General features: G+C 35.4%; 1 protein-coding gene across 19 annotated transcripts in view; it reads right to left on the bottom strand.

Annotated features, from left to right (window-relative positions):
• TRDN (triadin) overlaps positions 1–22,399 on the bottom strand; it is a 385,153-nt gene that overhangs the window by 218,179 nt on the left and 144,575 nt on the right. For all 19 annotated transcript variants that reach the window (XM_076003004.1, XM_076003010.1, XM_076003005.1 and 16 more), the window contains one exon: positions 6,396–6,473. In XM_076003004.1, the coding sequence (XP_075859119.1) occupies positions 6,396–6,473 (78 nt within the window). The remainder of the gene's footprint in view (positions 1–6,395; positions 6,474–22,399) is intronic.

Here is a 22,399-nt window from a genome sequence, read left to right as displayed (position 1 = left end):
AGGAAGAGGGAACTCTGCTTCCAGACTGCCTTTAGACTCAAGACTGCCACACCAACTATTCACTGCCCGGCCTGCCTGCTTGCCTTGCAGATTTATGACTTGCCAGCCTCCACAATTGCGTAAGCCAATTCTTTAAAATAAATGAATCTCTCTAGATAGATAGACAGACAGAGATAGAGATATGTAAGTATATATATATATATATCCTGTTGGTGCAACTATTTTCCTGGAGAACCCTGACTAAATCAATGTGTTTCCCCACATTTCCCTTCTTGAGTGTATACGGTATACTAGACAGCCTCACTCACATTCAAGGATGATCTACTCTTCAGTTATATTTGGAATTATCCTTTGTGTGACACAAAGTGTTTTTGAGATCACTTGTTTCTTTGCAGATTGATAAGTGTTATTAGGAAAGGAAATATTTATGTGATCAAGAAAACCTGAAAACACAGGTTAAAAAAAAGCTGAACAGATTTTTTATATGTTTAGATTTTCTTGGATCATTTGATATGCAAGTGTGCATTGCAGATGTCCAAGAAAGAAAATATAACACATTATGCTCACCCCAAGTATTTTGTCATGAAAACTTTTTCTCCACCAAGAATACCATAGAACTAGAGTCCCTTATAACATATTTAAGGAACTGCTATGGTAGGGCTAAGCTTGTGACTCGAATATCTGTATCTCCTTTGTTTGTAAACTCCAGACTTCTATGTTCAATTGTCCACTGGAGATGACCACTATGTGAATCAAGCCCACTGTTCTGCCTGACATAAGGCAGTCTTGATATTCTCTCTTGGTCCAGTCTCCACCTTGACCTTTGTGGATTGCATTAACCACCACCTATGTCCTCTGGATTTGGGTTGTTTTAGCCTATGGATGCAACATCAATACATAATAGAGCAGGGAAAAGAGAGAGCTAGCACTTGTTCCCTAGCTTCCTCCCTGCTCTCTGAGAATTTTAAATAGATCATTTTACAGAGTGTTGGTGGCTGTGTTCTACTAAAGGACACAAGCTCCAGGTGCTCTGATTGGACATCTTTTCTAATCAGTTACAGGTTATAAGACTCTCTGGATCTGTCAATCATTCCATTCCTCAGCCTTTTCCTGCCTTTGGACAACCCTAGATACTCTACCATAACTCTGCTCAAACCTTTATAAATACTACGTTCATTAAACTCTTTTAATCACCCATTTGAATGTTGCAGGGACCCAGATACACTCAGCAAACTCAAAACTGAACTCATTATTATCTCTTAACACCTGATCTTATTCTTAATTCCATTCAATTAACCAAGTCAGATAAGAACTTTAGCAATTATGCTCAGCCTTCACACTTAATTGCCACTCTATGATAATGGAAATAGACTGAGCCTTGGTAGAAGATACCTGGCTTCCAATTCCAGTTATACCATCTTTAGGGCTCTGTTATCTTAGACAATTTACTTGATTTCTCTGATTATCTTTGTAAATTGATGTAAATCGTATTTACTGCTTGGAGTTGTTTTGAGAGTAAAATGTGATTGTTTACAAGAAAAGTAGGATCATTTTTTCCCACGAGAAGTACTCTCCTAAAATGGTCTCATAATCTAAACCCTCAAGCCCACTCTTCACCAATTTATCTTTTTTATAGCTGATACATGACCTAAAATGCAAATCAAATCATACTACTCTCTGTCAATTGCTTAAGCGATTTCATGCAATCTGTGAGGAGGTGTAAAATCTTTAGTTGTGTATATAAAGCTTTTCAGGATATGGCCCCAGTCCTATATTAAAAAATTATATTAGAGTTTGCGTATACTGGCCAATGTCATGAATATAATCATCTCACTCTCTTCAATGGATACCAATACAAAATTACCATAAAATTAATGGTTTATTATATATGTAAGAAATTTCCTGATATAAAAATGATGATAATAACAACTAATGGTTGAGTACTTAACTGTGTTAGAAAATGTGTTAAGTTGTGATATGCATTATCTTATACAGATCCCTGAGCAACTTTCTAAGTTAAATAGGTACTAAAAGTAGTTTGGTTTATATATTTTATAAAAACTTTTAACTAAAGGTCAATGCCATTAAAAATCACCAACAGATGTGAGTTTATTTCAACATAAAACAAAGAAAAATGTTACATTGGCCTGAAGTTCAATAAAATCTATTGTGTCATAGAGTTAATAGAATAAGAACTGAGGCCAAATTTCTATTTTATTATTTTATGATTTTTTTTGCTTCTCAAGATATATCTCACTGAAGAGCTAAGGTGATAAAGTTTCAGTTTAATAGAATTGTAAATAAAACATTACTAGCTCCTGTAGGACATTGTCCTCAGATGCATTCTATGGTAAAAAATTATCTTATAATAAATTTCATATAATGCTCCTTTCTCCTCTGTAAGTGTACAAATTCTACTAACTTACTCTTCATGGCTCAGTGTAAGACTTGAGGTTTTACTACATAACCATGCGTCATTCGTATCTCATTTTCCTCTTAATATTTATAGCCTTTATGATCTGTACAATTCACTTTTGTATTTCAGTAAATAATGCTTCATAGTACTATTCATTGCCCCAGCAAGTTTGACATCTCTATAGAAACCACAACCATACCTTATACATCTACAGTAGCTATTTAACCACTAGGCAAAGCCATGAAGGGTTCACTCTGTTCTTAATTAAGGCAGCTCATTACCAATCCACCAACCTTAAGAAAATAAGTATGGAATCTTTGGGTGTAAAAGCAGATAGGAACTTTAGAGACTATTTAAATTCCACTTCCACAGTTTATAGGTGAAAAAAGGAAGGTCCTAAGAAGTCAATTGATTTGTCAAAGATCATACAACTCATTAGTATCAAAGCTGAGATCAGACTGTAGAACTCTGGTCTTCTCTCTAGAGTTCTTTCGATGGCATTTATAATAACATTTAAAATTGCAATACTAAGTACCAGTTATATATTCATTCAAGAAAATGATAGGGTGTTCAGAATTTATTCACCTTCTTTTATTTGACTTTATTCATGCAAATTATATGTATATAAGAGAATATTAATATTAAAAAATAATTTAAGTATTAACTTCTTCCTTTCATGTCTTTGCTACAATAAAGGAGTCCCAGTAATTTTCCACAAAATGGCCAGTGATTACATGTGAGTGGAAGTCTTTAACTTCTCAGTGATCAATGACAAAAATGGAGTGCCTGGAGGTCTTTGTTGAATAGGTGAGAAAAAATCTTCTATCATTGTTGATTAAAGATGAAGTCCATAAGGATGGACTTTATGACACAGCTTTTCTGCTTTTCTTGGTGACTGAGTAGGGGTGGGCAACATTGCCTGAAGCTGTTCTGTTTAACCACGAAGGATTCCATCAGAGATCGGTGAGGGACTAATCCCTTCAGAAAAGTACAGTTCTTGGGGTAAGAGATTAGTGGAAATGCTAATAAACATTTAATGAAAAAGGGCTCTCCAGCTAAGGGCTAAAACCACCTATAATGTTAATATTATAAGGTACTATTTCATTGGAGGGAAAAACACCCACATAGATTGTCTCCATTTAGATAATATATGGATAACTATTGTGGCCCTTTGAACTTATGTGCTTTTCAGCTTGAATGAGAGCTCCCAATAGACACAAAGGTTAATTCTATCACAAAATTTAATAATTTATGGAAGATTATGAGAATTAACATTATATTTAAGTTAGGTTCATTTTAAATCAGTTTAGTTATATCCATAATTAATTATAAATTGAAAACAATGATGAACAGAATGATTACATGAGGTGGTTATTACATAAGTTTTTTTTTAAGCGACTGTAACCAATTTTTCCTGGATAAATGTAATCTAAAAATATAGTAGGAATCAAAGGAAACAGGTGATTTAATATGCAAGTAGACCCTTTGTATCCAAACATTCAAAGTAATAAAATCTATATCATAATGTAAAGCAGGTGATATGAGAGGAACAGGGAAATCCCAGGAAGGCATTACACTACTTCAAGGCACCAAATAAGTGGCCCAAGGTAAGAAGTACACTGATACTTCCCAGAACAAAGTGAGTGATAGAAATGAGAAACTCATTGTTTTAAAGAGCTGTGAAAACATAAAGAAAACTTTTAGGGGCTTTACAGATGTGTAGAGTGCCTTCACCCATAATAAAAGGCACAGTATTTTAGATTTCATTGATAAAGTTCTAAATTATTTCCAAACTCCTATGAACAAATTTAATACGCCAGTCTATATATAAGCTCTACTTCCTTAAAACGTTAAAATTGGAATATGTTTATGCCCCTCCATCTTGACCTGTTATAACTGTATTCCTCAAATCAAATAGCATACTTTCCTCCCATGTTTAAGTTCCTTCTTTTTACATAGAGCCATTTTCTTGCAACTTGGTCCTAAGGAAGCTCCAGACTAAAATAGTGCATCAAGAGGACTGGCATAATCAGCCTCACTAAAAACAGCTTGATTAATACTAAATGTGTCCTAGTTCCTAATCAATTATGTTAATGAAGTCACAGGCAGCACATCTGCAAGCCCTGACAAAGCCCATGATCTCAGCATCGCCTGATAATATGGACTCCTCGGGAAGCTACTCAGCGTTAGCAGCCTCTGTGCACGGCACACGGGACTCTGTCTCTCTGCGAAAGTAGATACTGGCTGGGTGCAGCAGCTCATGCCCATCACCCCAACTGCTCAGAAGGCTGGGATACTGACAAAAGTATTTAAAAGTAGATACTGACAAAAGACTTGTGATCCTTAAACATTTCTATTTTATTCACTTAAACATAATAATAGTACTGGATTCTAGTATAAAATGTCAAATTAAATCACTCTATAAATACAATAACAGAAGTTGTGTCACACTTAACAAATGACACATACTTTTCCAAGTGACAGATCAATAGACAAAATAGTTTGTGCCTGGTGCTTTACGAACTTCTGCTAGGAGATAAGTTGAAGCAGAACATTTGAATAAACTATCAAAGTATCCCTCAAGTCGAGGAATCTGAGTTCCTTGCTTCATGTTTATCTTGAAACAACGAAATTAGACTCCCGTGAAAATAAAGTGATACTATTATTTATTTATAGGCCGTCTTTTGTCCTGTGAACATTTTGGGCAGTGAGATAGTTGCTTGTCAGTTTTGTGTCAAATTATCTCAAGTCAAATGAGCTCTTACAGTCCAAATGCCAAAGGAAATATAACTCTGATTTTTTTTCTCTCTCTCTTTTTTTCTTCATTGGACTGATTTGTTCTAAATCCCTTGCTTTTTCTCTCTAGGTAAGTGACATACAATAGTAGCCTCCTCCTGGATGAATCCTTATAAGTGTCATCACCACTAATCTTGGGGGGGGTAGGGGGGAAGCCACTAGGCAACTGTTGGATCTTGAACGAGCAGGCTGGAGAGTCCACATGTGCACACAGAAGATCCCTTTCAGTTTGAGACAGTGCTAGGAGTGGAAAGCGGGCTAAGATCTGGCGTGGGAGGGATATGTCCATCTGTACTCCTAAAAAATTAGTGGCGTGCTTTCATTACTTGTGTTTTCATGTCTGTAAATTGAGTCTTGGCAAAGTAAGATCTTTTTTTCCATTAATCTTTGAGTCCCCATTACTTTGGAAAATATATCTCATGGTTGGGATTGAATAAATAATGGTTAAAGAAATGAATAAATGAATGAATGGCGACTTAAAGAAATGACATTAAATTTCCAACAAAATTGATTATAATGGCACTTCCATTTATTTCATTGATCTTGAAACATAATATTTTGAAAAAATTAATTATTAGTAATATTAACTCCTTGATGTATATAGCACTTATAAACTCTACATGTAGATACAATGGTATATATGTATATGTTTATATATATACACACACACACAATTTCATTCTCACAATAACCCTAGGATATCAGTGCTATTCTTATCCCATGCTAGAAATGAAAAAGCTCATAAATAATAAATTTAAGTTATTTTCCAAATGTACAAAAAGGTGAGCCCAGATTTAAACCCAGAAACTTTGGCACCAGAGCTTAGAGCTTTAGGCACAAAATTGACCAGGTTGTAGTAAAACTTCAAAAGTAACAAGATATATCTTTATATTTTTATCCCTATATATTTTTTTGTTGTTGTTTGACTTCCAGAATACTAAGCTGGTCATCCTTCTGGAAGCTAAAGGTCACCAATATAGAATTTTAAGGGGAAATTTTTGGTTGTCTAAAAATAAGCAAATTGGAATTTCAGAAAATATAAATTGGAGTTTAGACATACTAAATATGTAGGAACATATTGGATCACACTGTTGTTTTTTCACTATTTTGTTTTCTTCCTCTACGTTATTAATATTTTGTCTACAATACAGATCTTTGTGAAAAGAAAAAATAAAGCACTTGCCTTCAAGAGCAGGTGATACCAGAGTGGGTCTGGAAGCTTGCTCTGTCGGTAATGGAGGGGGTACGGCTGGACTTTGTCCTGTGCATACAATGTAAAAGTAAGTGTTGAAAAAAAAGCATTAACAAATTTAATATCTATAACTAAAATAACTATGCCCTATATGCATAATTCATAATCCTGAATATAAATTCATATTATTATGAAATACATCTTTAAGAAGATACTTTCACAGATTCAGTTATATTCAGAGTTATTTTTCATAGATGTATATACAATGTTACCACTGCACTTCATTAATGGAAAATCTACATGTGATCAAATAAAGCAATTTATTTTCAATATGCACTTTAAATTATGGAAACTAAAATCACAGAAGCTGAGGGAAATCGTAATATAAAGAAAAATAATTGTTTTTTATTTAACTAAAAATTCTCACATGATATAATATGGTAATAAACGTAGGTTGAAATTCATAGGCCTTTTGATATTGGACAGATACATTTTTTTCCTGCCAAGATAAATGACCTGTAGTCAAGTAAATAATGAGCCAAAGGGAAAAATATATTCAGTTTTATAGAACTTTGAAAGGTTCCCTGAAGTCTCTGGGCTTATGAACTGAAAAAAAACAACCAAAAAACATCATTTCTGAGTGCTCCCTTGTCTCAAATGATTTCTTTAATTAGCCAGTATTATCCAGGCCACGAACTGTAAATATTAGCTATCATATGATCCTATATAAAATGATTGCAAAATGTTTTATCGCTAATTTTCATTCCCTAAATTCCTGCTGTGTTTTTTTATCCAGGAATCTACGTGGGCATGTGTACCTTTTAAAATCTCACTGACAACTAGATATTATCAAATGTCAGCAGACTGCCTGCTTACTGGAAGTTTTCCTTTTTTAGAATTTGTCAAAATTAGTTCTCTGTGGAGAATTATGGTTTAGCATGCGAAGAAATCAGAGTTGCACAAAGACTAACTTCCAGGCCTGGCTCCTCATGTCAAGTAGAGCTCCATTTATCACAGGTGTTCTTCTAGTTGTTACAATGTATAGATTATTCATTGAGCATGTTCAAATATGCATCAAAGCAAAGCACATTGTTTCATAACATATAGGCTATGTACCTAGAAAAATATCAATCCATATTATTGTTAACCTCCAAAGTTGAGGCTTCTGAAGCTCCTCTCAGACTGCCCATGACTGGCAGAAGAGTCCTCTTCTATAAGGGACCCCAGACTGCAGCTGAGGAGAGACAAAGGAGTAAAGTTTCTACCCTAAGTCTCTACCTTCTTTATGGCTCAAAAGGATATATACTTGGAAATATATATTATTAAGACTTGAGAGCTGTTCTTGGAATAGTATTTCTAAGGTAGGATGGTATTTTGTAGCTACTAAAATCTAGAAAGAGTCTAGATGTAAGAAGTCATCAATTAAATGACTAAAGCTTAAATAAAGTACGGTGGCCATAAATATAAATCGTTTTTTTCTAAATACTAAGATATAAAAATATCTTCATAGAATGGTGACTGCTGAATCTAAGCTCTTTCCTACCTTGTCATATACTTCTGTGAACAGTAGTGGATGTATAATCATAGTTTTTTACGGTCTTGAGGAGCTTTTGAGGAATTTATTATAAAATAAATAAAATTCTTTCCCTGGGGAATTACACATAATTTGCACAACAAAGTATTCCTAGATTTTCCTGGAAAGACCAGCACTGAACAATCATTGAACCCAAACCTGCCTTCAGGAAGGCCTCAATATACTGGTTAAAACAGACTTATAGACAGATCTTTCCTTCACAGTGTTGTGATGGGAAATAATTCATACAGGCGAGATGTTGTAGAAAGATTCTTGGAGGAGATTAACTTAAAGACCCAAAAGGAGCTTGCCTGGTAAGGAAGAGTGGGAGAGAGAAAGGGATTCCAGGTAAGGGTACACGGTGGGAAAAGAGACCTGTTAAAACAAACCAACTGGTGTTTCTGCAGCATAAAGTGTGACATCCAGTTTATATTAGAAATTCTCTACAAACCAACTATAATCAACCTTATCATGCTCTTTAAAACGGCTGATTGCATGGCTGCAAGGCAGTGGCTGCAATGGGGAAATGGAACCACAAGCAACAAAGAAAAAAGAAGGAGGAAGCCTGGCTCCATGCTGACAGTGTTAGGTAGCCCTGGCAAGGGAATTAATAACTCAGGACAACTTTTTTTGTGTTGTCTGGCACCAACAAATCAAGCATGCCACCTGACTTTAGTACTGACTTATAGAAAGCCTTCTTGTATGTTCAAATAGTGTCAGAGAGTCTTGTTGAAGTCAGAGACCATCTTGCTACGTGAATGAATATATATCATATACACTATTATAGAATAAATTATGTTAAATATAATATACCTATAATAAAAATTTTAAAGTGAGAGCAAAGTTGTTTAGTCTAAAGACTGCATGCTTAGGAGTCGAATGGTCTCATCTTCATCACTTATAAGCTATATAAATTTGAAAATCTCATGACATCTCCAAGCCTCAGTTAGAACCTTTATAAAATGAGGATAGTTTTTAAGGGTATTAGGAGGATTAACTGATGAAGCACCCAGTACATAGTAGATACTCAAAATATTAATACTTTTTCTCATAATGTATTTACAATTTAAATCCCATTTAATTACACAAGAAGATTTGAAGCTGACTTTTGAAATAAGAAAGCAAAAACAAAGAAAATTGAACATGACAGAAATAGCAGAATTCATTACAGAAAAGAGGCTCATAATTTTATTAGGAATATGTTATTTTGGAATTCCTGAGGATTGTTACTCTCTGCAGGAAAGATTTTAAGTTGTTGAAATTTACATTGGAACTCTAAAGGTGCCCTTCATTTTACAAGCTATTATCTGAAAATCCCTCTGACATTCAAACATAGTGAGTTGGCTTTATTTCTGTTCCTTGAGTGATTTGGGATGGCTTATTTCCATAATACCTGAATGGCATGTTTGTAAGCTGCCAATATTTTATTGTTCTGAGTTTTTTCTCACACAAGTCAATTTGGTTGTTTTTGGTTTAGTCAAATTCTACTGGGGATAGTATACAGTGTGCATTCCTTCTAATGAGCTAACTTACTGATGTTTTCTCTACTTTGCAAGAAATGATGAATGGGAATACCAAGAATCTCAAGTCAAGATAGAAGTTTACAAGCTGAATTCAGATTGCATCAAAGAAAAAACAACTCACTCCACTAAAGCTTAATCTATCTCCTTTCATTATGAATGAGGCTCCTTGATTGAATACCATTTCTGGACAACTGAAGCCTATCCCCTAAATCTTGCAATAAATGTTGAGGACATTTTTTCTCTAATACCTGATAGAGACTTTATTTGATAGGCCCTTATTACATTTTTCTGCAGGTATTAAGACTTACATCCAGAGGACTATAAACATTTTAGAAGGCCTCCAGTCCTGCAAACAAAAAATGGAACTAGATCTTAGGACTGGAAAGGTGTGAAGATCTCTACTAAGTGACCAATGAGTTAAATTTTATTTATATATTTTTGTTTAAAATACAAGATATGAAATCATTACAAATTCTTAACTCAATTCATTCTTTCAGGTTCATAGAAGGCATTTGTTAATGTATTACCAAAATTAAAGTGGAAAATGTGAATTAGTAAGGAAATGATACTTAAGTTTATTAAAGCAATAATATTACTTATACACTGGTACAAATTTCCTAGGCTATTTTTAACATGTAGAATAATATTTTTAAATTTAACAAGTACTAAAGTTAAATGAAAACATGATATTATATTTTAGGTGGAGATATGTGATCATGGTATGATTCTATATTAAAAGGAACACCTTGACCTTCAAGGTTTCTTACTGACTATCTCTTTCTCCTGTCTTATATTTGGATCACCTAGAGATGGAGGAAGGATACCACAGGGATATGGGTGCCAACCACTCCCCCTTCCCAACCCTATCTAGTAAAAAAATTAGTTGAATTGCCACTCATATAGTAATGCCAGATTTACAAATTTGCTTATTAATTGAGGACCTCACCGATGGAGAATCATCTAAAGAAATTCAAGGGTTTGTATGAGGTAGGCAGTTTGAGGAGGTTTTTACCTCAAACACAGGTATCTTTATACCTTGCATTTATTTATTGCTAAGTTTTACAATTGTATTTTGCATCCCTCATCTGCTCTCCAGGAGCCTCTCAACCCAGGAGCAACCCTAAGTTACTGTGCAAAGAAAGATACAGCAGTGTGAAAGAGCCCTGGATGGAAAATGATAAAAAGAGAGAGACAAAGACTGAGGACAAAAGAGAAAGGCAGAGAGAGAACAAAACACAAAACCAAAAAGCACAGAGATATAGAGAGACAGAGATTCAATGGAAAAATAAGGAGGAAACAAAAAAGAAAACTCTCACCATTAAACTTCTGCTTTGTCCTACTTGACAAGCATATGATCCCAGAATTTATTTTTGCCCAGTCTCTCGGTTTTCTAAAGCTAATAATTTGCTCCTTCAGTCAGTGGCAAAAGGCTTAACTGCAAAGCATCATCTTTAATATTTGAAATGCAGTTTTGAAGTTTAGGGTACTAAGCCTTACAATATATTTTCGTGGATATAGCATATGTCACAAAGACGTGGACTGGGACTTCAGGTGTCTTGTCAGACACTCTTTCATCCATTACATCTCTCCCTGTGTACTTCTTGAGTTGTTATCATATGACATACATAGGCTTTCCTGAGGACACAGTGATTGATGAGGGCTGTCCAGAAAGTATCCAGCCCTGTAACTCTGCTCGTTTTATTAACAATGGCTGGGTACTTTCCAGACAGCCCACGTATAATGAACAAAACATGGAAAATTGTCTTGAATAGACTTGGTCCTGTGGAGCAGACAAACAATAAACAGGCAATTGTCACTTAACTTATGTCTTAGGTGCTCCAGCTGGATTGTTCTGGGTGTTTATGAAGATAGCAGTAGAAATGAATTCCCTGTGGTACAACAGTAAAGGTAGGGCCCTGGTGACATGGAGCTTACATTAATGATAGAAGGAGACAAGCCACCAAAAAGCAAGAGAGACTATTTCAGATCTCATAAATGAAGGGCAATCAAAATAGAGTAGTGAGGAAGAGAAGGACCATGGAAAGAGACTACACTAAATTAGACTATAGAGGAAGAGCAGGCCCACCACTAGGCAAAGATCCATTAACCTACGTGGAGTTTTGTGTAAATTAGATAAGCTCACATAGAGCACTCTAGGCTGTTCATGTGAGTTTGGATTTGTTTTGAGAGCAATAGTAAGTTTTTGAAGGATTTTAGCCTGATAGGTAGGTTTTCAAAAAAATCACTGACTGCCATGTGAACAAAAGTAATGTTTGTAGAGAAAAGGATGTGAGATATAGCTGATGATCAGTTAAACACCAGTGAAATAATCCAAATGAGAGATGATGCTGGCTTGGACTAAGTGGCTGCAGTGTAGATGCATTCATACATGCAATGAATATTTACTGAGTACCTACTTAGTATCTGGCACTTTTCTAGGTCATGGAGTTATAGCAGTAAACAATACAGACAAAATCTCCTAATTCATAGAGCTGAGATTCCCACGGACAGAGAAAAAATAAGTAACTAAATAAGTAAAACTAAATAAGGACCCTATAAAAATTTCTCGGGGAAAAGTTAAATGGTTGCTATTCAGAGTAATGAGTGGTGATTTTAAATATATGGTCAATGAAAAACAGAAATTGTACAGAAGTGGATGGATATATAATACATTTGAAGTAGACCTCATAAGAATTTTAAATGAATTTGATGTGGCAAGTGAGTAAAGGATGATTTTCACAATTTGACTTGAGCATCTGGGAACAAATAAGTACAGTACTCAGTTAAGAGCAGCAAATTCTCTATTCACCTATGTACTTGCTGTTTATGATCTCATTGATTAGTTATTGTCACCTGTCACCTATTGTCACCTATATAGTTTTCAGTTTTGCTAGAGTACCTGTATAAAAAGTCACTGAAGAGGAAGCCATAGTTACTTTATTAGGTTATTTATTCCAATAACATATCTTATTGATAATTAATTCACAAGTTTTTTCATAATTTTAGAAAAGTTTTAAGAAAATGGATTATTTAACATGAATTGGCTACATGATCCTACTGTAAGGTGTTTAAAACACCAGAAGTTTCAACTTTTTAGATCAAAGAGCGTCCTCCAGGACAAAATGTTTCTACTGGAATGGTTTCTTCGTATCCTGATAAAAAATTTCTCTAATATATTTCCATGTGTTATTATATATTTGCGTATTCACTTTGATGGAAAGCATGGAATTGTAGCCAAATGCATATTTCATACATTCTTTTGATTAAAAATGATAAAGGTAATATTAGTGTTTTTACTTCCTCATCTACAATTTATGAATCAGAAATAATTTTCCATGGAACTGCCAGCTAGAAACAGAAATAAGATTGATTTGAGATTATATTATTGTTCTATTTGTCCATGTACCCTGTTTATGACAGAAAAGCTGATGTTTGGGATGTAACAAAAATAGATGCATAGAATCATACCATAAAGCCTAAGGATGTGAAAGAGACTTTTGAAATCAGCTCTTCCAACACCCTAATTTTTAAGATGGACAAAAAAAAGATGGTTTCTGAAAGGATAAATAGCCTAACCAAGGTCATTTATTGAGAGAAAACCCAATTTAAGTTTAAAGGGGTTTTTTTTTACTCCATTTTATTTTTCTATTTATTTAATAATCTATTTGGAAAGTCAAGATAAGTGCCAATTATTTTACCTGTTACAGTAAATGACTCATAATTCTTGGAAGATCTGTAAGTATTGATTCCCTAAGTTAAAAAATCCCATAGTTGTTTTCCATGGTCATGTTATGTTTGACCTTAATTAGACATTGAATTGATGTGAAAAATGCCATTTAAGAGGCCTGGTACTTAAAGACCAATCTCCATGTTACCTGACCCCATTTCTGCAATTCTAGATAGGCTGTCAACTGGGATATTTTCAAAACTTTCAGAATTATTTCTTTACTTTTCTTAAATAGTCTTTTTGTAGCTATCTAAACAATAGCTATTTTAAGCCCACAGCAAATCATATTTGCATACAGAGTGAGGGAAAGTGGAGACAGTGAAGATGTATAACACAGATAAATACATAGATAAGAATTGTGTTTTTCTTTTAGGACAGAGGCCAGAGCTGGTAGGAAAAGAGATTAATGAAGCAATCTCTTCATTTGCTTCATTTATTTGAGATTGTAGCTTTAAATAAAAATAATAATGATAAAAAAACTATTTAATGCCAATGTCCTACTTGCCCTACTTGTCATGGAATTATCCAATGAGATGTCCAATATCAGTAGAATTTCAAAGTTTCAGTGATAAAATTGCCTAGAACATGACTCATTCCAGTCTTCCTCAAAGCTTAGCTCTTTTAGGTCTTTCTTCGCTCCCTCCATCTACTGCCTTGACCCATTATATTTCCAGAGTACTCAGCATACACTTATTCTCTGGTTTTCAATGTGTTATTATTTTTTTTTTAATCTACAAGTTTTTTAGATTTTTTTTAACCCCCTCTAGGTTAAAAACCACTTCAGGACAGAATCTGGAGCATATTAGGCAATAAGTACATATTTAGTAAAGGAAAAAGAATTATAAAGTAGAAATGAATGCTTAAATGAATGAGTGAATAAATAAATGTTGCTATATGCCACTCTTATGCTTTTTCTAGCGTGTTTCAACATGATAAAAGTGATGTAGTAGTTTCAGTTTTTGGCAAAATGTGAAATAGTTCCAAAGATATTGATGGGGCTCAGAAAATAGTACTCTAAAATGAAGGCCTTAGAAGCAAAAGTTTTTTTTCAAGTTTTTGTTTTTCGTTTTTGTTTTTACTTTTTCCTGTCTTCTTGTCTCTCAGCCTCATTTTTCCCTGAGGCTAGCCCTAGAAACTAGAATTTCTCTTTCCTAAAGTGGATCATTAAAGCCAGAACCCCTTTTACTGAAAGCCAGACATGAAACCTAAAATTATTCTGTATAAAAACAGGCAAAAGAAATTATCTGACCTATCTTGTTTGATTGCACATCAACAGATCTCCATTCTAGAGAAGGCCCTGCCCTATACTCAGAAGAAAAGAATGCATGTTTAAAGAGTCCAAAAAGAATTTAGACAGATAGGCCTTATTGGGTTTCTCCCCTCAGTCAGTTAGCATTAGATTATATCCTTGTTGTCTATCTATACTATGTCGTATCTATACTATGTCTATTTTATATGCCTATCTATACTTTGTTGAACTTAAGCATAAAAATTGAACAATTTTCTCTATATTTTTAGGGGTCTTCATTCTGAAGGCTTCTGTGTATATACATTAAGATAAATTTATATGCCTTTTCTCCTGTTAGTCAATCTGCCTCACATCAGTAGTTTTTGTCAGCGAAATTTTATAAGGCCAAGAGCCTGGTCCCTACATAGACAATGAAACATTTTTTTTATTTATGTTCTGTTTTTTCCAAAAATGTATTGTTCTAAACCAAAGTATTTTTTTCTGGGGGAAGTTTACTAATTTATTTATGATTAGACACTAATCTGTCAATGTAAGGGAAACATTAATAAATTTATTTATGGTTAGTGGGAAAAGCCAAGCTAAAGCTCAAAGATGAAGAATTGTAGCTTTATTATTTAAACAGCTCAATCAAGATATAGCACTTGTAATATTCTGAAAATCTACAGGTCACCTCAAGTGAAAAAACTATGTGAATTATCTATTGTGGTATCTCAGCCTAAAGAATTCTGCACCCACATACGTAACTTGAATAGTGCTTTAGTGCCAAAATATGCCTTTGAATTCATTGAGAACATTGAAATCCAAAGACATTGAATTACTTGGCAAATTCATCTAACTGACTTATAACTAGGACCCAAGTATGCAACTTCTCCATGTAGTGCTTTATACAGTATAATATGTTGTGTGCTAGTATTTATAGGCATTTTAGAAATCACATAAGATAGGAAATGAACAAAATATAGGATAAAATTTAGAACAGTGCAAAAATTTTTAATTAATTACAGACAAATATATTGTTATATGTTTCAGAATTTTATACTCAATAATATAATTTTTATAATAATGAAAAGAAAACAGAGTCTAAATGCAATCATCTGTTTAATAGCAGTATGATATCCTTATTGGACATTTTAACACTTGTTTCATTTGAAAATAATTTAAAATACAATCAATACATATTTCAACCATTAGTTATTGTAATTCAATATTCAAAGTTTTAATGAATTCAAATGAAGTCTCTGAGATGATTTTTTTCACTGTCAAAAATATGGAGAGAGGCAAGATGGCAGATGAGAAATACCTCCTTGAGTTGAACTTTGTTGTTTTGATTTTTCTCTAGAGTCATAGTGGAGAGAGGCAAGATGGCAGATGAGAAATACCTCCAGCCAGAGTGTCTCAGAAAGATTTTAGATGAAACTAAAAAAAATAAACAGGCAGCCCCCCGCCTCAGCCTCACTACCCCACCTGCCCCTGGTGAGGTAGAGAATAAGGACACATCTGGAAGTTTCAGAGATCCATCCATCACCTGAGACACTAGAATGCCTCTCTAGAGGAACAAGAGCTGGTTACAGGACCAAAACCAACTCTACAGCTTGCTCTTCTCAGCAAGTGCAACATACTGACAGGGAGGCCAATTTGCATGCCCTTTTACTGCATTTACTGACTCATCATACAAGGTTTGGTTGAATCTCACCCACAAACATGAACTACTGACTCAGAGACTAAACTGGGTGTATCATTACCTAAACAAAAATTCAAAAGTAAGAAGCGACAGTTGCTCCAGATAGGAAGGAATCAGCAAAAGCACTCTGGAAGTGTGAGGAATCAAACTGAAAGGACACCCCCCAAAGGGAACACTAGCTTTCTAGTAATGGATATCAACAAAATCCAGAACACTGAAATGAGAAAAGAAGAATTTTGAACATGGATAGTAAGAAAATTCAATGATTTGCAAGAGAAAATGGATATCAACACAAAGAAACTACACAGACATACACACAAAAAACCCCAAGACTTGGAAGAAAAATTCACAGAAGGAATTGAAATATTCAAGAAAAATCAAACATAACTTCTGGAAATGAAGATTTTATTCAAGGAATTATAAAACACAGTGCAAAGCCTCAAGAATAGGGTAGATCAAACAAAGAAAGAATCTCAGCTATTAAAGATAATACCTTTTAATTAAACAAGTCAGTCATAGAGATAGAGCAGAGAAATAACAGAAAAGAGAAAAGCCTACAAGAAATATTGGATTATGTGAAGAGCCCTAACATGCGAATTATAGATAAAACTGAGGGTGAAGAAAATACACAAGGGTTGGATAAACTATTTGAGGATATAATGGAGTAAAGTTTCCCTGGTCTTAGTAGAAATGTAGATATCCATGTGCAAGAGGCTCAAAAGACTCCTAGGAGATTCATTGCAAACAGAAAGACATATAATCATCATAATGGCCAAAATAAACTTGAAAGAGGCCATCCTACAAGTTGTAAGGCAAAAGCAGCAAGTAAACTACAAAAGAAAACCGATAAGACTAACTTCAAATTTCTCAACTCAGACCTTACAAGCCAAAAGAGACCAGGTCCCTATTCTCAGTCTTCTCAAATAGAATAATGCCTAGCCTAGAATTTTGTATCCTGCAAAACTAAGTTTTTGATACAAAGGAAAGATATAGACCTTCTCAGACAAGCAAAAACTGAGGGAATTCACCAAGACAAGAATTGCCCTCCAGGAAGTACTCAACGCAGTATTACATAAAGATCAGCACAATAAACACTCATGAATGTAAAATCACCCAAAAGCTAAAGGTCAAAGGCCAGATGCCACTATGACTCTAGAGAGAAATCAAAACAACAAAGTTCAACTCAACAGGATGAACAGAAATCTGTCCCACTTATCAATTCTCTCAATAATGTGAATGGCTTGAACTGCCCACTAAGGAGATATAGGCTGGTCCAATAAATGGATAAATATACAGAAGCCGAGTATCTGCTGTCTTCAGGAAACACATCTAACCCACAAGGATGCATTCTAACTCAAGGTGAAGAGATGAAAAACAATATTCCATGCAAATGGAAACCAAAAGAAAGCTAGCATAGCAATTCTGATTTCTGATAGTCAACAAATCAACAAATGTAATGAAAGATAAAGATGGTCACTATATAATGGTGAAAGGTACAATTCAACAAGAAGACATAATAATTCTAAATAATTATGCACCTAACTCAGGTGCATCCAGATTCATAAAGCAAATCCTACTTCATTTAACAAAATGATAAACAGCAGCATTGTAACAGTTGGAGACTTCAACATAGCTCTGACAGAACAGGACAAATCCTCCAAACAGAAAATAAACAAACAAACAAACAAACAAAAAAAACAATGGCCTTAAACAGAACTCTAGAACAAATGGTCCTGAATAACATTCACAGAACATTCTACCCAAAACCACTGAATATATGTGTTCTTCATTAGCTCATGGGACATTCTCTAAGATTAACCATATCCTAGGTCACAAAGCTTATCTCAACAAGCTATACTACAAGGCTATACTAACTAAAATAGCAAGTTACTGGCACAAGAACAGAGACATAGACCAATGGAACAGAACTGAGAACCCAGATACAAAACCATCCTCATATAACCATCTAATCTTTGACAAAGCACATAAAAACATACACTGGGAAAAAAGAATCCTTATTCATTAAATGGTTCTGGGAAAATTGGATAGCCTCATGTAGAAGACTGAAACAGGACCAACACCTCTCATCTCTCACAAAAATCAACTCATGGGTGGATAACAGACTTAAACCTAAAGCATGAAACAATAAGAATTCTAGAAGAAAATATTGGAAAACTCTTATAGACATTAGCCTAGGAAACAGTTTATGAAGAAGACCCCAAAGGCAATCACAGCAACAACAAAAATGAATAAATGGGACCTGATCGAATTAAAAAGCTTCTGCACACCCAAGGGAACTATCATGAGAGCAAACATGCAACCTACAGAATGGGAGAATATATTTGCATACTGCACATCTGATAAGGGCTGATAACTATATTAGAAATCAGGAAGACCAGCAAGAAAAATCAAACAACACATTAAAAAGTGGGCAAAGGACATGAACAGAAACTTTTCAAAAGAAGACAGATTAATGGCCAAGAAACATGAAAAATGCTGAACATCTCTAATCATCAGGGAAAAATGCAAATCCATACCACAATGAGATATCATTTAACTCCAGTGAGAATGGCTTTTATCAAAAATTCCTAAAACAATAAATGTTGGCATGGATATGGAGAGATAGGAACACTTATACACTGCTGGGGAGACTGCAAACTAGAGCAACCTCTGTGGAAAGTAATATGGAGATACCTGAAAGACCTAAAGTAAACCTTCCAATTGATCCAGCAATCCTATTATTGGGCACCTACCCAAAGGAAAAAAAGACATTCTATAAAAAAAACATCGGCACTAGAATGTTTATGGCAGCACAATTCACAATTGCAAAGGTTTGGGAACAACCCAAGTGCTCATCAATACATAAGTGGATTAATAAAATGTGGCATATGTACCATGGAGTTCTACTCAGCCACAAACAATAATGGTTATCTTGTACCTCTTGTATTATCCTGGATACAGCTATAGCCCATTCTACTAAATGAATTATCACAAGAATCTGGAAACAAGCACCACATGTACTCACCATCTGGAGCTCATTCTACTAGGTGAAGTATTACAAGAATGGAAAAACAAGCACCACATGTATTCACCATCAAATTGATAATAACTGATCAACACTTAATTGCACATATAGTAATAACATTCAGCTGATGTCGGGCAGATGGGAGAGGGAAACAGGGGGTGGGCATATTCACACCTAATGGGAATGGTGCTCACCATCTGGGGGATGGACATGCTTGAAGCTCTGACTTGGGTGGGGCAAAGGCAATACATGTAACCTAAACATCTGTAGCCCTGTAATATGCTGAAATAAAAAAAAAAAGAAAAAAAAACAGATATCTAACATTCTTTATCAAAATGGGAATGCCTGTTCCCTGAGGTGTTGAATGGTAGGAGTAGCTACAGAATAAAAAATGTTTCATTGTATTAGAAATCAATTTTTCTCAATAGCGAATATTTAATATATTAGATTTATGTGTAAATTGTTTAAGTACATAATTAAATTGAATTAAATAGGCATGATCTTCCAGAAAACTGTAAAACTTCAATTAAAATTCAATCTAAAATCTTGGGTTTCATTTATATCCCTAGGCATGCTCCTCCTCACATACATGTTAATATACTGGCTGACTAATGAATAATAGAATAAATTGATCAGTGCTGCTAATACGGAAGAGGTATCAGTTCTGTCAAGGTTGTTATTTACCAATAAAGTTATTATAACAAGGCATATTCCTGAATATAGCTATATTTAATATGGCATAGCCCTCAAGTCAAAATATAGTAGTTCAGGTTTCATATTCAGTATTACTTTTCAGAGATATAACATACTCTAGTGATTTATTCAAAGACTGAAAATTAAGTCATACCTAATTACTGATCATTGAGAATGGGAGTGGAAACCTCAAAGGTAAGGAAAGAAAAGATGGTTTCCAGAGTCAAAGTCTTTACATTTACAAAATGTATTAAAATAAGTAGAATAACAAATTCACTTCTTAAGAGGTAGGAGGCTTGACATTTTTGTAAACTATCTAAACATGGAAAATAAATAATGTCTCCTGTCTCCCATCTTCTAGTTGTTTGGCTTTAAGATTTTACCAAAGAGGTTATTGACAGAGAGCAGCTGGCATAGTTGATTGCTCAATTTTCAAACTCCTAGAATCAGTTGTTTTCATTCCCAATAGCTTCAAGACCCACCAATAACCTTAGAGATAAATTTATTCTATGTTCTTGTTCATCTCAAGTTGCTATCACTCTATCCATTAAGAATGAAATTTACACTTAAAAATCTAATCATGGAACTGGGTAATATTTAGCAGGCCTTATGGTCAGCTTAATGGATGCTCAGGAAATTTAAAACTAAATCATTCCAAGATTCCCTCAACAATTTTGGTGAGAAGCCATTGTGCTCTTGAATATGAAATCACAGTCCACTCTGCTTGTGATTTCTACACCATATTCATTTCACATGCCAACCAATAAAGGCAGCTAAAAGTTATTAGTAAATTACCTGCTTTCTTTGGCAATGATATTGGCAATATTTGGGAATACACGTAAAATTTAGATTATAAGGGAAATAGGAATTATGCATTTGTCTTAAATTATACCACTTAGGAAATACTGAAATAAAGGAAGAAAAATGAAAACCTAATAGACAATGAAAATATATTTGTAATTCTTACCAAATCATGAAGACAATATACAACCATCTAAGCAAATTCCACAACTTCTTTTAGGTCTAATTTTCCTAATCTCTGAGGTAAAAAGGTTATAACTCACCTAGAAGGGCTTTGTGAGAATTAAATGAGAATTAAATGAGATGAGCTCTCCATGCCCTGAGCTTAGCACAGTGCCTGGTATACCACTGCTATTCAGTGCTGTGTTAAGTCTTTATTATTATTCTCATGTTGTCATCATCATCATCTCAAATACTCCTCAAAAACCCTTAATGGGTAGATGCAGAATAATGTCTGTAGGGCTACCTGAGTTTTCCCCAACTTCAGTTATACCATGCCAAGCCAGGCTCTTTGTAAATGTCCTTTTTCATTATCCTGAAATGCAAGGGGATGATTTTTAAAGTTCTCACATGGCATATGAAAAAACAGAGTTTCTTCTCTGTTATGCAGTGATCTCATTCATATAAAATATAATCAATTTAGCACATTTTCATCACCCCATTAAACTATTTACATACCACTTGGGACTTAGTAAAAGGAAAGGATGTTTCAACTAAAATATCCTCTTACCTTTTGTTTCCACCTGTGGAAAAATCTTTCCTTTTTTTCCTTCTTTCTTTTTTTTTTTTTTTCTTTTTTGGCTTTGACACTTGCAAATATTCTATGTTCGCATGCAATTCAAAGAGATATGAAAAGCCTAAAGCAGAGCCAGAGAGCCAATTAAAAAGAAACCTTCTGGGAGCAAGATGGCGGACGAATAACACCGCCAGACAGAGGGTCTCTGCAGAAAAGACCGATTCTAGCAGAAACTAGAGAAAAGAAGCAAGAAGACGAGCATACAGCGGACAAGGGCCGGAAGGAGGGGTACCTGAGACCCCGGGAGACTCCACGGGAGGAGGCTGCGGAGGAGAACTGGAGGCTGAGACCACCGGAGCAGCCCGGAGACCAGCGGCAAGGGTAGGTGGATTTGCTATTTCCCCTCCCCTGCATTCGGGACTGCTGGTGGGCTCCCCAGCGGGTGGAGAGACCTGCGGACATCAGCCCAGAGACTGCCGCCGCCTGCCAACGGTGAGCCTGTAACAGACGTGGCACCAGGTTCTCAACTTCCTCCGGGCACCTCCGTGTGCACGGAGAGCCGCGCGGCAGGCGCCATATTGCCTCCTCCCCCCCTCCGCCGACCCTACCCGCGGCTGCCCAGAGAGACAATACAGCCACCAGCCGGAGGCACCTCCAGGGAACGGGACCTTTCCGTTTGGGACCCCGCCCGCCCTCCCAGGTGCTGCTGGCACCTTGTTCCCAGGAAAACGGTGCCGACTCAGAGGCTGAGAGACATAGACCCAGCTTGGGCTCCCTGTGGGTGAATTAGGACCGGAAACCCTCTCCCTGGTGGGAATACAGTTTGAACTCTGGGACCCAGAGGTCGGACCTGCAGACCAGATCCCCTGCACCGAGGGCTAGCATTGCCCGGGGCACAGAAGGATTATACGTGAACAGCCTACTGAGGTCTGTGTGCCTCCAGGGGCGGATTGGGCAGAACGGCGTCCCAGGAGGAGGCCGTGCGCC

Source organism: Microcebus murinus, chromosome 5, assembly GCF_040939455.1.
Source record: "Microcebus murinus isolate Inina chromosome 5, M.murinus_Inina_mat1.0, whole genome shotgun sequence".
Classification (NCBI taxonomy): Eukaryota; Metazoa; Chordata; class Mammalia; order Primates; family Cheirogaleidae; genus Microcebus; species Microcebus murinus.
This window is presented reverse-complemented; position numbering and strand designations above follow the sequence as displayed.